Source organism: Macrobrachium nipponense, chromosome 15 (assembly GCF_015104395.2).
Source record: "Macrobrachium nipponense isolate FS-2020 chromosome 15, ASM1510439v2, whole genome shotgun sequence".
Lineage (NCBI taxonomy): Eukaryota > Metazoa > Arthropoda > Malacostraca > Decapoda > Palaemonidae > Macrobrachium > Macrobrachium nipponense.
The window spans coordinates 84,315,834-84,331,292 of record NC_087208.1 but is presented as its reverse complement, the minus strand read 5'-3'; the positions used below and the strand labels follow the sequence as shown (position 1 = coordinate 84,331,292).

General features: G+C 35.8%; 1 protein-coding gene across 1 annotated transcript in view; it reads left to right on the top strand.

The window, feature by feature from the left end:
• LOC135226738 (kinesin-like protein KIF14) overlaps positions 1-8,614 on the top strand; it is a 127,234-nt gene extending 118,620 nt beyond the window's left edge. Inside the window, exons 14-20 of the mRNA XM_064266447.1 lie at positions 1,645-1,729; positions 2,131-2,279; positions 2,474-2,567; positions 3,648-3,796; positions 6,814-6,928; positions 8,018-8,051; positions 8,442-8,614. Coding sequence (XP_064122517.1) covers positions 1,645-1,729; positions 2,131-2,279; positions 2,474-2,567; positions 3,648-3,796; positions 6,814-6,928; positions 8,018-8,051; positions 8,442-8,614 — 799 coding nt within the window. The remainder of the gene's footprint in view (positions 1-1,644; positions 1,730-2,130; positions 2,280-2,473; positions 2,568-3,647; positions 3,797-6,813; positions 6,929-8,017; positions 8,052-8,441) is intronic.
• The last annotated feature ends 6,845 nt before the right edge of the window (positions 8,615-15,459 follow it).

The following is a 15,459-nucleotide window of genomic DNA, read 5'->3' as shown; positions in this document are numbered from 1 at the left end:
GTTTTCGGCTGTGTTTAAGCTGCCCGTATGTTGGAAAATGTTTTATAGGCATAAAAAAATAATCTAAACCTTCTGAGATGTAATCTGTCATTGATGAATTTATTAGTAGAGATTACCTGTTCTTTGAAGAATACAATAGGAATGTGAATTACAACCAGTTTTCTTTGAATGTTGAAGTTTCAGGCTGTGTTTCAGCTGACTGTATGTTGCAAATTGATTTATAGGCCTAAAAGATAATCATAGCCTTCTGAGATGTAATCTGTTACTAATGTTTTTATTTGTAGAGATTACCTATTCTTTGAGGAATAAGGGATTTTGACGTAGGAAAAATCTATTTCTGGGCGAGGAAGCCGTGTCGCTCCGTGAAATACGTTCCTTTAGCGCTATTTTTAAGATAAAATATTGCTAAAATACCAGAGAACTGCTAAATTGGACATGCCAGAATATTCTGACTCGCTCACCCTTTCTAAAAGGGTGTCGGTATGAATCTGGGGCGAGTTAAAAACACTTCCACAGTGATGATTTTGGTTATATGTAGAAGATGGCTATTGATCAAAATATACCTTAGCGTAGGCTACGCTAGTATAATGTTCATATGTCCAAATCAATTTATGACTGGTTGTTCGTAACCAATTGCGGTAGTAAGTCGACTATACCTGTAATGTAAAAATATATCTGTCCTATTCTCATTAACGTCATTTGTAACATAACTATGGTAATTTTTTACTATCGTACGATGGTTGAAATGCAAGCAAAAAGGCTGTTTTTATCGGATTGGTTGTTCATAGCAAATCAGCTGTTTCTGGCTGTATGCATTTTCCAAACAAGTATATTATTACTTCCGATACTTTTTGCATTCTCTCTTACTTTTTTAAACTTAACTAGAAGATGGGATAGATTAAGAGATGGAAGAAAATGGGTTACCCTAACTAAAAAATGGAATAGATAAAGAGGAGGAAAGGAGGTTAGCCTATTGTTAAATTTTGGTCTCGTAAATTTAACTCACATGATACGTGAGATACTTGATAAAATAATTTTTTGAGGGTGAAAATTTGAGGGTCGCATGATATGCGAGATCGCGTGTTATGCGAGTATATACAGTATATATATTCAGGTGGTCCCCGGTATCGGCTGCTTTGCTCTATGGCGATTTGGTTTTGTGGCGTTTTTGAAAATATTCATGATAACATAAGGTTTCTCATGGCGCCACACTTGGTTATTGGCACCACAGGCACCATAAGCCACTTGTCCGCTACGGCACACCATAGCTGCTATCGGGGGCACCATAAAGCAAAAATCATCATTAAGCGAAGCATGAAAGTCATAGGGAGTAAAACATATTTATGGCGCTCTTATGGGGCCGATAACCGCTTATCGGCGCCATAAGTATGTTTTACTCCCTTAGACTTTCATGCATCCCTTTATGGCGCCCGGCCAGGAACGGAACCCCTGCCGATAACCGGGGACCGCCTGTATATAATCTCAGAGTGAAAAGGACTCAACAAGATTATATGCATCCCACCAGTGAAACCATTTATAAGACTCTCTCTCTCTCTCTCTCTCTCTCTCTCTTTTATTTATTAAGAATGTAAAACTTTTTCCTACAAGTATTATATCCAATTTATTTACTATTGTGTAACTCAGGAACTTGGAACAGCGCCTCAGAGAGAATGAAGCCCGTCAGCAAGAAGTTCTAGAATACCAGCTTCTTCAAGGGATATCAGGCAAGGTATGGAAGAGAATATTTTCTGACTTCGCTTTGATTTTTGTGCACTTGAGCAGATCTGTGTCGTGCATTCATTGCTATTCTTCACTGATATAGGTTCACACCAAGTCCTAAGACTGTATTTTAGTGTTGATTTGTTGTTTCTTAAGGATATATATGAAGCTTTTTTCCTAGCAAGGTAGCAAGGTATGTGCTGGATTATAATGTGTTAATTAGTTACCTTTTACCCTGTCAAAAGTGCTGTGTTAATCTGAATACTACATATTTTTTTAACTTTTGCACTCTACTGTAAGAGGTGAGCAAAAGTATTTCTTTTCTTTTTAACAAGATTTAATTCAACAGCATTGGAATAATCCATTGCATATTGTAATTGAAGTAAATATTAAAGACATGTTCAATTTCAGGATGATAAAGGACCCCAGTTGGTTAACTTGTGTGAAGATCCACAGTTATCAGAAACTCTGTCATACAACCTCAAAGATGGAGTGACAACCATAGGCCAGTCTCTTTGTGACCTTATGCTTAGAGGTCTTCACGGTGAAGATATCCATTGGTAATTGAAAAATTAGTAATTCATTGCTCCAACTTAGTAACTCAAATTTATGTATATGTTTGTTATTTTTTTTTTGCTATGTGTTTTTATATTGATAAAGTTTTTTTTACAATGATGCAACCCTCTTGTAATGTGAATTGTTTAACATTATTTTTAAAGTATCAGATGTTATATGTAGCTCTTTTTCTTTTCAGTACTATTGTAAAGGAGGGCGAAAGACTAACTCTTCATCCAAGAATTGACAGTGAAACCTATGTCAATGGGCAACTAATAATGTCACCTGTACAAGTAAGCATTATTTTGTTTCCCAAGGTGTGAGGCAGGAAGTCCATTTTGAGGCATTGCCTAACATCATAATTATAATAATGATAATAATAATAATTAATATAATAATAATGTAATATAATATGTAATAATGTATAGAATAGTCCAGGTAGTGTTTACTATTGAAAATAACTAAGAAAGATATTTCAGATTTAAAGCGTTATTTATCTTATAAAAATTAAATTAATATCTAAAACATAAGCGAGAACATTTTAATTTACAATCGACCCATGGTACTAAAAAAAAAAAATGATAACATTTCATAAAAATGTCAAATTACATCATAATATCTGAAAATACTACAGGCCATTTTTCAACTGAATTCAGTGCTCTGAACCTGTTACAAAGATTCATGTAATCTTGTACAAATACCACTGAAGAAGTTAAATCAAAGCATAGCAGAGTTAACTAGAAATAATCCAGAGGATTACTGCTTCTCATGCCATGTTGTTCCTAGAGCACCATCTATTAAATATAGCAAAATCAGTTTGCCTATTGTGTGCTTACCAAGGATCTGTGCTAAAGTACTAGCTGAACCACTTTCTCAAGCAAAGTTAAAGTAGATCTGGAGTCAAGGCTAAATAATTACATAGTTGCAAACTCTGTGGTCTAATTAGTTTACTAAATCAATCTTTCATTTGCTTCTTGAATGTGAAATACTTTGCTGTATTTGGTCCATCCTCTTTAAGAGGTGGGACTGTACCATTTAAGAGATAAAATCCACTTTCTTGTGGGACTGACCTTATTTTGGGGTGTCATTTTGCCTTAGTCACGGAAATATAAACAAAATTATACTACAAAAATCCAAGTCACTGAAATATAAACTAAATTATAGTAAAAAAAATCCAGTCGTAATTACTGTAATGTAAACTATAGCATGTTACAAACTAATCCAGAACTCTGCTCATTGGTAGGTAGGTGTTTTAGTCCTTGTATTATAATTCATGGTTAACACATGAGTGTGAAATCAGGATGCATTTTGAAGTAAATAACAGTACATCCACGTCCTTGAGATTTATATGTAAATATATTTATTATTTGCAGTTAAAGCATGGAGACAGAGTAATATTAGCTGGCATTTATTACTTTAGACTGAATGACCCAAAGCCTGGAATGAATTCTGAAGAGCAGACTTTAAGTAGTATGGATTTCATTACATCACAGGAAGAGTTGCTCAGAGAGCAGGAAAAAAGGTAATTATACTTCATGCATTAACTCTCTTTGACATAAGTTTATAAAAGATTTTATATTACAGTGGAACCTCCAGAGACATTTGTTTCTGGCATCTCTTTAAAATTTGCCTAAGTGAAACAAAGCAGTGTCATTAAACATGTTGGAGACGGATTATATCTTTGTTAGGATGATAATTCTATACAATTTTTATCATTACACCACTTTGCAAACATGTCCTTAATAACTGAAGTAGGCACCATATGCCCATTTGCATTTTCAATTTTTCAAACCAGCCTCTGCTGTCTTTAAATTCACTAACAGCAGCCCTTCTTGTAGGCATTTTCTTACTGAGATCATCATCAAAATCTGTGCCTTTTCACAAATTATATCCTCGATCGCTTTGCTACGAGTTCTTTCTTAAATTCTATAGTGTTTCTCGCCTTTTTTATAGACGGGCCAGCACATGGAACATTCTTTGGCCCCATAATGGCTTATTTAGCAGTTGCACTTGAATAAAAAAAAAAGCACAAAAAACACTGAACACGAGGAGAATGTGTCATTAGGGAACATGGGATGCTTTGTTTGAGTGCTCGGTATGGCCCTAGTCACGAGGTGAGCCCTGGAAAGAGTATTTCTGAGTCTACGAAATCCGAGGTTTGACTGTATATGATGATTGAATTATTCTTTCTTTACTCTGCTAGTAGTACCCATTGTATAGCTATATGGAAGGTATGTTTCTCTTGGTTGTTCCTTTACGTATTGCAATTTTTATGTATACAGTGGTCCCCCCCTATTCGGGGGGGGATGCGTACCAGACCCCCCCGTGAATAGTTAGAACCCGCGAATGTTTGGAACCCCTATAAAAATGCTAAAAACAGCCTATTTTGTTAGTTAAAACTCAAGAAAAACCACTAAAAATTTTCATACTTTGTTTTTTTAATAGTTTTATCACAAAAAGTGCATTTTATGATGAAATCTATGAAAAAACCAGGAATTTGTGGATATTTCTCATAGAAAAATACCGCGAATTCGTGAATTTTCCGCGAATAATGCGGGGAAATGTTCCTGAGAGAAATCCGCGAATGTGTTAGTCCGCGAATCCGAAGAACGCGAATACAGGGGGCTCACTGTAAAAGCAATAACAATTCACATAAAAAAAGGGAATTTCACAATAAATTTAACTGATGAAATATGAAAACAATCAAATGCAATACAGAAACAATAAAAAGAGGTCTTAATTGAATCAGTGTTTGATGCGCTGAGTGAGACGGACTAGTTGAATAATATTCAGCATAATAGTAAATGAAAGAACAAAGCTTTTCACAATAAAATTTAGCATAAGCAATTAACAAAATCATTCGTCATTGCGGTGATACAGAGCTAACTTGAGGTAGAGCGAAGGGCCATTTACATTTTTGAGGAATAACGAATGAATTATTTTAAATTAGAGTGCGTTGTGGTATTGTTGAGGAGAGAAGAGACAGTAAAATCTTTACTATAATATGTACATAAAAGCAGTACCAATTCACATAAAAAATAAAATATTTCACAATAAATTTAACATAATGATAAAACACAAGAACAATTAAATGCAATACAATAAAAGATAGTCTTAACTCTCGATTTGCCCAAATCACTTCTTTTTGTTATGGTAAAATACATATCTAGTGACAACTGCTTTTCAGGATTTTTTACCACTATAAAAGTAACTGGTGCTTTGTTCAACTTCTGTGTGCCTTCGATTGTTTCTTTAAATGACTTCTTTGTGAACAGTTCTTTAATCTCTTCCCTTTTCTTGCATTTTTTACTTATTACTTATTTGTTTGCAAAATCCTCATGTTTATTTTAAATTCTGTCATTCGTCAGTTGTAAGTTGATGTGTTGTGGCATAATTAATCTCTTTCATGCACCTAAGATCCAAGTGTAAAAACACCAACGATCATACTCTCTCTCTCTCTCTCTCTCTCTCTCTCTCTTTCTCTCTCAGACAATTGGACATATACTATCGATTCCTTTGATTATCCTTGTAAAATGGTAATAAAATAGATTTTGTCATTAACCTTTGCCTACTGCAACCATTTCAGTTTCCTTAAAGGGAACGTTCCGGTCTCTCCTTCCAATTCATAAATCATACACAGAAAAAAGAAAAAAAAATTTTAACCCTCTTACGCCGATTGGACGTATTAAACGTCGACATAAAAAAGTTTTTTAAAAAATGCGCCGAAAAATAATTATAGGCCTACCAGGGAAAAACTTTTGAATCACGCGCCTTGGGGGATGCTGGGAGCTCACGGATCAAAGCGTTGTTTTGTTTACAATCGTTACGCAGGCGCGAAAGCGCGAATTTCTTTCTTATCGCACTAAAAAGTATCAGTGACACATCTCGGAAATTATTTCGTCACTTTGACATTTTAAATTAGCTCTTACATGGAGTATTATATATGAAAATGTGTGCAATTTCATGTAGAATACAACGAAAAATACTCATGATTGTAGCTTTTATCAGTTTTAAAATATTTTCATATAGATAACGATAAGTGCCAAAATTTCAACCTTCGGTCAACTTTGACTCTACCGAAATGGTCGAAAAACGCAATTGTAAGCTAAAACTCTTATATTCTAGTAATATTCAATCATTTGCATTCATTTTGCAACAAATTGGACATCTCAAGCATAATATTTCGATTTATGGTAAATTTATGAAAAAAACTTTTTCCGTACGTCCGTGCGGTAACTTCCAAAAAAATAATAAATTTTTTCGTCCGATTGTCGTAATGTTTGCACCATTTTAAATTAGCCGTTACATAAAGTTTTATATATGGAAATGTGCACAATTTCATGCACAATACAACTAAAAACAACCCATGGTTGTAGCTTTTATCAGTTTTGAAATATTTTCATATGTATTTGGAATTCACTTTTGTAAAATTTGCATTTGGTATACAACAGACTTGGTTGATTCATGGCCCATGACAGCAACATCATTTCATTTTAATTCTACTGTATGATGAGAATTTCAAAACCTAATGAATTTCAGATTAAAAGGAGAAGCTGATAAAGCCCTAGCTGCAAGTAAAGCTGAGCTCAAGATGGAGATGTGCCTGCAGCGTGACAAGTTGTTGCAGGATATATATGAAGCTTCCAGTAAATTGGTAATTATTTCATTTTGAAGTCATCCTGAACTTCTTACCACATTGAGTTTATGCAGTAGTTCACTGTTTTGTATCTTAAGATTACTGTATTCTTATTTCATAACTTTCAACATCCTCTTGATATGGGCATATACAGGCACTGTCCAATTTCACCTAAGGCCTCTGTTTATCAGCTTCACTGGCACTGCCCATTTTCTATCACCCACCTAATAGTTTATTTTTTACTACAACCCATCATTTTTATGATAGTCTTGAATGTTTGCAACTCATTTTTCTGATATGCTAAAAAATGAAAGATGATGTCCCACCTTGGCGGCAAATTTGTAAAGCGTAGCAGGCATGTTTTCTTTGGCCCCCTGAAACCTTTTGCATATTCATTCTCTTCACTGATTCATTTATTATCTTTTTTCTCTCTGGTGATGGTTTGCATGCATTTTTAAAAATAAAATTGTTAAATTAAAAGATGAGAGTGATGGTCACTTGCTGATAAATTGCTGTTAAAGTAAGTGGTGCCTTATTATTAAACATCTGCTTTCTTCGGGTATGTTTAATATTTGCTCACTAATTTTGGTTTGGCATGCTAATGATATAAGGCTGTCAGGCCATTTGTTCTTTTTCTTAGTTTGCATATTTTATGAACAAAACACTAGATGTGCCTCTATAAGTAGTGCTGCACTGCTTAGTATGTTATATTAGTTTGTAACAAAGTTATTTCTCTAGGTCATGGTAAAGTGTGAAACGATTATGGTGGGTTTTCTTATCTTTTCATAAACTGTGCATACTCGAGTTTCTATATTGTAATTTGTGCATGATTATTGCATTTTTTTAATTGGCCTTAGACTTTGCATATCTTTGATTTTTCATTTAGCTTATTGTCAGTGATTAAAATATACCTTGATATTAGGAAGATGTGCTTTTTCATACAAGCCTGTCAGTCATACTTAGCCTTAATTTTGAAATCTTGATGATGAAGAGGAATAGCAAGGAAATCAACTATTGAGTGACAGAATGTGGATGTGCACCCATGACCCATCAGCCAGTCAGTAGGTAGAATCAGCTGACCTCATTTTGTTTCGTGCATTGTTGTAGATAGTGAATAGAGCATTCCAGCTTATCATCGTAGGTAAGAGGTGGCTCCTTTTGACTACAGGTTCTTCTATTCACCTGTTGCTTTGACTACAGGTTTTTCCATTCACCTCTTTTTTTATTAGGAACTTACAGTTTTACAGTCATACCTCAGTTAATGGATACCTTGCTCTTAACAGACAATTTGGCTAAAGAATGTTTTGTCCAAGGAAAAGTTTCTTAGTTAATGAGTGTTTGCTCAGTCAAAGGGCAGACAAAGAGAAGGGGCTAGAACATGAATGGGATTAACTTGTAATATTTACATGTGCATTTCCAACTGAAACCGTCTACACGTGGGCACCACTCAGTGCACATCTCTGCTAAACGTTCTGTATGATGTTTCATGTTCCAATGTGAAGTACAGTACATTAATTGTACTGTGCATAAGTCATCATGGGGGGTGGTATTGCATCTCTTAGGGTGTCCAGTGTCTTGGAGGTCAGTGAAGATGTGGAGGAGTTGGCAGAGAAGCACAATGCAGCACTTACCATAGTAGAACTTCAGGACCTTCTGAAGAAGAACCAAACAGACAGTGGAGGAGGGAAAGGAGTATGCCCTTAGTTATTTAATAAAAAAAAAATGTCTGAAAAATGGAGGAAATTATAGTTTCCATGAAAATTATCACCCTGACAAAGAAGTGACAAACTATGTTGTAAACCTGCAGAATGATAAGGCTCTCTCACTGTAGGAATATTTTACAATGGAGGCAAAAACAAACATCACTGGACAGATTTTTAGTGAGAAATACATTGAGTCTATCAAAAAAAGCAGTAGAAAGAGACAGCAAAGAGTAACAACTCCAGAAGCACCGATGCCTGCTGCTGTTTTGACAAAAAAAAGTCTTTCCTTATAAATACATAATAACATCTCTTCTCCATCCTTACCGCCCTCCTTCTACTCCAACTCTCGCGATTACAGGTAAAGTTAGAAATTTAAATTTATTTCATCATTTTTTTTATAAGTTCTGCATGCCAGGCATCTTCAATACCAGTTAAAATTCTTTTATATTTCATTTTTTGAGGTCTGGAGCTGATTACCTAATCCATTTCCAGTTATTTCTTATGGGAAGAATTTGTTCAGTCTAAGGTCAATTTGGTTAAAGGAATGGATTTACATAGACTGTAATCTAAGTGATGATTATTTTAATTCTAAGAGAATACAAACCAACACCTTTTATATAGGAGTATCCTTCATGTCAGCTTTAAATGGTTTTTGAACTATAGTTAAGAAGTGGGTTAGATGGTGGTTAATGGGGGACGAGCGGTGGGATATCCCTCACACACCTGTCGCCAAGCACTGGATGTTGTCCAGTGAGTGCATCTTGCCAAAGTCCTACTGATTGCTTAGTTAAAACCTTTTGTTTAAAGTATTTTGTTCACACAAAAAGTAGTGCCATTAACCCTTTAACGCCGATTGGACGTATTGAACGTCTATATAAATTATCTGTTGGGTGCCGATTGGACGTATGGTACATTGATATAAAAAAGTTTTTTTTTAAATTCGCGGAAAAATAGTTATAGGCCTACTAGGTGAAAACCTTTGAATCACGCACCTTGGGGGATGCTGGGAGCTCACGGATCAAGGCGTTGTTTTGTTTACAATCGTTACCCAGGCGCGCAAGCATGAATTGCTTTCTTCTTGCACTAAAAAGTATCAGCGACACATCTCAGAAATTATTTCGTCACTTTGACATAATTTTTGCACCATTTTATATTAGCCGTTACATGGAGTATTATATATGAAAATGTGCGCAATTTCATGTAGAATACAACCAAAAACAACTCATGGTTGTAGCTTTTATCAGTTTTGAAATATTTTCATATAAATAACGATTAGTGCCAAAATTTCAACCTTCGGTCAAATTTGACTCAAGAAATGCAATTGTAAGCTAAAACTCTTATATTCTAGTAATATTCAATCATTTGCCTTCATTTTGCAACAAATTGGAAGTCTCTAGCACAATATTTCGATTTATGGTGAATTTATGGAAAAAACATTTTCCTTTCGTCCGTACTGTAACTCTTCCGAAAAAATCATAAATTTTTTCGTCCGATTGTCGTAATGTTTGCACCATTTTAAATTAGCCGTTACATAAAGTTTTATATATGGAAATGTGCGCAATTTCATGTAGAATACAACTATAAACAACGCATGGTTGTAGCTTTTATCAGTTTTGAAATATTTTCATGTAAATAACGACAAGTGCCAAAATATCAACCTTCAGTCAACTTTGACTCTACCGAAATGGTTAAAAAACGCAATTGTAAGCTAAAACTCTTACATTCTAGTAATATTCAATCATTTACCTTTATTTTGCAATAATTTGGAAGTCTCTAGCACAATATTTTGATTTATGGTGAATTTATGAAAAAAGAAACATTTTCCTTACGTCCGCGCGGTAACTCTTCCAAAAAAAAATCATACATTTTTTTGTCCGATTGTCGTAATGTTTGTACCATTTTAAATTAGCCGTTACATAATGTTTTATATATGAAAATGTGCGCAATTTTATGTAGAATACAACTTAAAACAACCCATGGTTGTAGCTTTTATCAGTTTTGAAATATTTTCATATAAATAATAAGTGCCAAAATTTCAACCTTCGGTCAACTTTGACTCTACCGAAATGGTCGAAAAACGCAATTGTAAGCTAAGACTATTACATTCTACTAATATTCAATCATTTACCTTAATTTTCCAACAAATTGGAAGTCTCTAGCAAAATATTTTTATTTATGGTGAATTTATGAAATAAACTTTTTCCTTACGACCGCGCTGTAACTCTTCTGAAAAAAATCATAAATTTTTTTGTCCGATTTCCGTAATGTTTACACCATTTTAAATTAGCCATTACATAAAGTTTTATATATGAAAATGTGTGCATTTTTATGTAGAATACAACAAAAAACAACCTATGGTTATAGCTTTTATCAGTTTGAAATATTTTCACATAATGATAAATAGAAAAAATTCGTCCTTCGGTCAACTTTAACTCAACCGAAATGGTCGAAAACTGCAATTGTAAGCTACAACACTTACAGTCTAGTAATATTTAATCAATTACCTTCATTTGGCAACAAACGGGAAGTCTCTAGCACAATATTTTGATTTATGGTGAATTTTTGAAAGCAGCTTTTTTTCACGTCCACGCGTTACGAATTCATGCATCATTTTGTGATAATATTTTCTCTGTGTTGCCTTGATTGTTTTACAATGTATTATATACTAAAATGATCGCAATTTAGTGTACAATACAATGAAAAAAAATTAACTCGTTAGCTTTAACCATTTTGCTCACAGCGCAATTTGTATACAATTATATATGACATTTTTTTTGTGCTGTCATATATCCCAATATTTATATATAATGATTTTTTTTTTCATTTTTGATGGTTGCATACTAAACTTCAGGCAATGACAAAAAAAGGAGCCAAAAATGAACTCATAATCTTGAAAACTAAGCGTGCTGTGATTTTTTGAAAAAAACATTTTTTCAGCTTCGGCGGTCACTCGCGAACGCTGCCGGCATACGGGAGACGATTTTTAAAATACCGCTTCAGCGTTTAAGGGTTAATGAATAAAGAAGGTAGTGAGGACTACATCACTAATTTAGAGTATTATAAAAACAGTTTAAGAGATGCTTGGCAACTAGCAAAGGAGAACAAGAGGGAGAGTCAAGGGGGAACTAAACGGAAACATGATCTTAGAGCGAAAGAGAGACATCTTTGTGTAGGAGATAAAGTTTTAGTATTATTCCAGAAAGAAGGTCCCTCTTTATCGTATAAGTTTGAAGATCCTTCTATAATTTTAGAGAAGAGGGGGAATCTGAATTATTTAATAAATATGGGTAAACGTAGAGCAAAGTGGCTGCATGTAAATTTGCTCAAGAAGTATGATAAACACCCCGTGCCTGTAGTAACGGTGTCCCAGAAAGAAATTAGTTTTGAGAAAAACTCTGAGGTGCTTAAGAATTTCGAAGTTTTTAATCAGGGTTTAGAAAAGGAAAAGGGGAGGGAAGTACGTGATGTTATAGTGAATTATCCTAACCAATGTTTTAGAACATGATATTGAGTTGCAGGACACGAAACCCATTAGGCAAAGTCCATATCGTCTGAGCACAGAAAAGGCAGAATCTGAGGAAGGAAATTAGTTACATGCTAGATAATGATTTGATAGTACCTAGCGGGAGTGAATGGAGTTCCCTGGTAGTTCTGGTGAAAAAGGAAGATGGATCAGATAGATTGTGCCTTGATTTCCGGAAGGTAAACAGTGTAACGAAGCAAAGTAATTTTCCCTTACCCAGGATTGACGATTGCTTAGATAGAATCAGAAATTCCAAGTTCATCTCGAAGCTTGATTTGGCTAAAGGTTATTGGCAAGTTCCTTTAAGTGAACGAGCCCGGAAAATTTCTGCCTTTATAACGCCATTTGGTAGTTTCAAGCCCAGAGTTATTGTTTTTAGCTTGAAGAACGCAGTCAGTACCTTCCAAAGGTTAATGAATAAAGTTTTAAATGGCATCAACAACTGTGTCGTGTACTTAGATGATCTTGTGATATTTTCAGAGACTTGGGAGGATCATGTAAGGACTTTGGTAAGAGTCTTGGAGGCCCTTACCAAAGCGAATCTCGTTCTTAATCTAAGGAAATGCGAATTTAGGAAAGCCTCTGTTACTTATCTGGGACATAAGGTAGGTCTTGGTAAAATCTGTCCAAAGGATCAGAACATAGAAGCTATCGTGAATTTCCCAATCCCAACAACTAAAAAACAGGCCATGAGATTTCTCGGAATGGTTTCGTATTTCTGTAGATTCGTACCAAATTTCTCGGAAATAAGCGCTCCCATAACTAATCTGTTTAAGAAAGGACGCAGTTTTATATTTGATGTCGCGTGTGTGGAAGCCTTCAACAAGTTAAAGGCTATAATGATTCCCGAGCCAGTTCTATTATTACCCGATTTTGGTAAGGAATTTAATTTAGCGATCAATGCCAGTGATATTGGCGTAGGAGGGGTTTTGTTGGAATGGAATGAAACTCCCAGTTGCCTATTATTGAAAGAAACTGAATAAAGTGCAACAGAACTATTCCACTATTGAAAAGGAATTGTTTGGTTTAGTTACAGCCTTGCAACACTTTGAGATTTACGCACGTAGTAGTTCTGTTTTAACTGTGAATACTGATCATAATCCGTTAGTTTATTTGGAGAGGTTTAAGAACAAGAATAAACGTCTAATGCGTTGGAGTTTAGAATTACAAGACTATAACCTGAAGATGGTTCATATAAGGGGAAAGGATAATGTATTAGCTGATAGCCTCTCAAGAGATTTCTCAGAATGAGTAGCCTAATGACCGTTTTCTGTTTTCGCACGAGTGAGTGTGTGAATGGAGAAGCGTGCATGTTTGACTGGATTAAAGCTTTATGCAGAATTGTTCCCCTGCTGTTTAATTCTTGTTTCTCTTTAGAAAAAAATAAAATCAGTTGATTTCATTTTTTTTCTTTTTTGGGGGGGACGTGTAATGGTAATCGTTTCATAGCAAAGAGTTACGAGTTAAAGGAGAGGAAAACGCATCTTCGAGAAGTTCTGCAGCAAGAAGGCATTGACGCGTGTGTTGGAGGCGCCTGTTCTCATGATGTTTCTGGAATCGTCGGGCGTGTTGGGGAACGCAACAGGCACCGAAGTGTCGTGAGAAACGCCGTGATTTCTGATGCAATACGTCATCTAGATTCTTCTAAGAAGTTCTGGTAATCTCAGAAGTCTGTGACGTTCGCCGTAGGCCCCGCCCCCAGGATGCCTTATAAATACGACTGACGAAGTAGGAGGGAGCAGAGATCATCATCTGTAAGAGTGACAGATCAGATTATTAGTGAGAGATCAGCAGCAGAGATCATCAGAGATCATCAGAGAGAGATAAGAGAAGAAGGAACCTACGAAGGATCAGAGAGAAAAAGGCGCTCGAGAGTTGGTTGAATTCTGGTCAAGTCGTCGTCAGGAGTGGACGACCGAGATATTTTCGACGTTGAGCAAGCCTTGAGAGAAGAAACTTTCTACTAGAGATTTCGAGGAGTTCCTGCCCTTCGAGTATCAAGAATTGACATTGCCTTCCGCAGTACGGAGTCAAGAAGACGACTAAAGTTCCTCCGTTCTCCTTTGTGAAGCCATCGCTTCGGGTCGCAAAACTGGCCAGCAGTATTTGAATTACGTACCTCACTTCTTCCCCAGTTCACACATTGTAAGATTTTGCCTTTTTATGTAAATAGGAGATACCATTCTGCATTTATCTTTGTTAGTAAGCTTGTAAATAAATCTTTGTTGTGTTAGTGTTTCTTTCTATATTCGTATCCCCAGTTTCAACTGTTGGTGTTGAATTCTTTTTGTTTATCATTATATCGAACTTGGAGCGGACCTCTCTCGGTTTGTAACTGGCTGAAAAAGCAGGCCGCTACGTAGATGCATGATGGGAGAGATGCTGACCAATAGGAGAGCAGGATCTTATGGTGGTGACTAGCATCAGGAACCAATGGGAGAGCGGGAGGATGGTGGCGAGTCTACTCAGTTGGCGGCGCACGAGTTTTAAAATTGTTATCGGTGGTCCTGGCGAATCTCGGGACTTTACAGCAACAACCTTTCGTATCCTGAACTATTTTCGTATGTAGAGCCACAAAAATCTTTGTATTTGCTTTTGTAATTCGAATTTTTTGTAAGTTGAACCTTTCGTTATATATATATATTTTATATACAGTAGTACCTCGAGATACGAAAGGCTCAACTTACGAAAAATCCAAGTTACGAAAGCAAAGACGAAAAATTTTACTGCTCTACATACGAAATGTTTTCAAGATACGAAAGGTTTCTGAAAGTCCGAGATTCGCCCCATAACAATTTTGAAACTCGCGCCGCATACTGCCACCATCTTAAGTTATAGTAGACTCGCCACCATCCTCCTGCTCTCCTATTGGTTCCTGATGCTAGCCAAGCCATGAGATCCTTCTCTCTAATTGGACAGCATCCCTCCCATCATGCATCTTCTATACATACGTACTACGTGTTGGCGTGCTTTACCTCAGCCACTTCGCACCCGAAACTTTACCGTATGCAATCGGCATTCGTTCGCTCCAACGATTTCGTTTAGTAACGTAAATTCGTTAGTGATTTCGTTGCAGTACGTACATATTATCGTGTTGTGCTACTTTATCGTGTTGTGAGAACGTAACTTAATTACGTACAGTACATAGAGTCATGGGTCCCAAGAAAGTTGCTGAAGTTCACAGAAAGAAGAGAATGCTTTCTATGGAGATAATAAAAAAGTATGAAGCTGGCTTGCGGTTGAGTGTGATCGCTAAGGAATACGGCCGAAATCCGTCGACGATAGGCACCATCCTTAAGCAAAAGGAAGCCATCAAAGCAGCT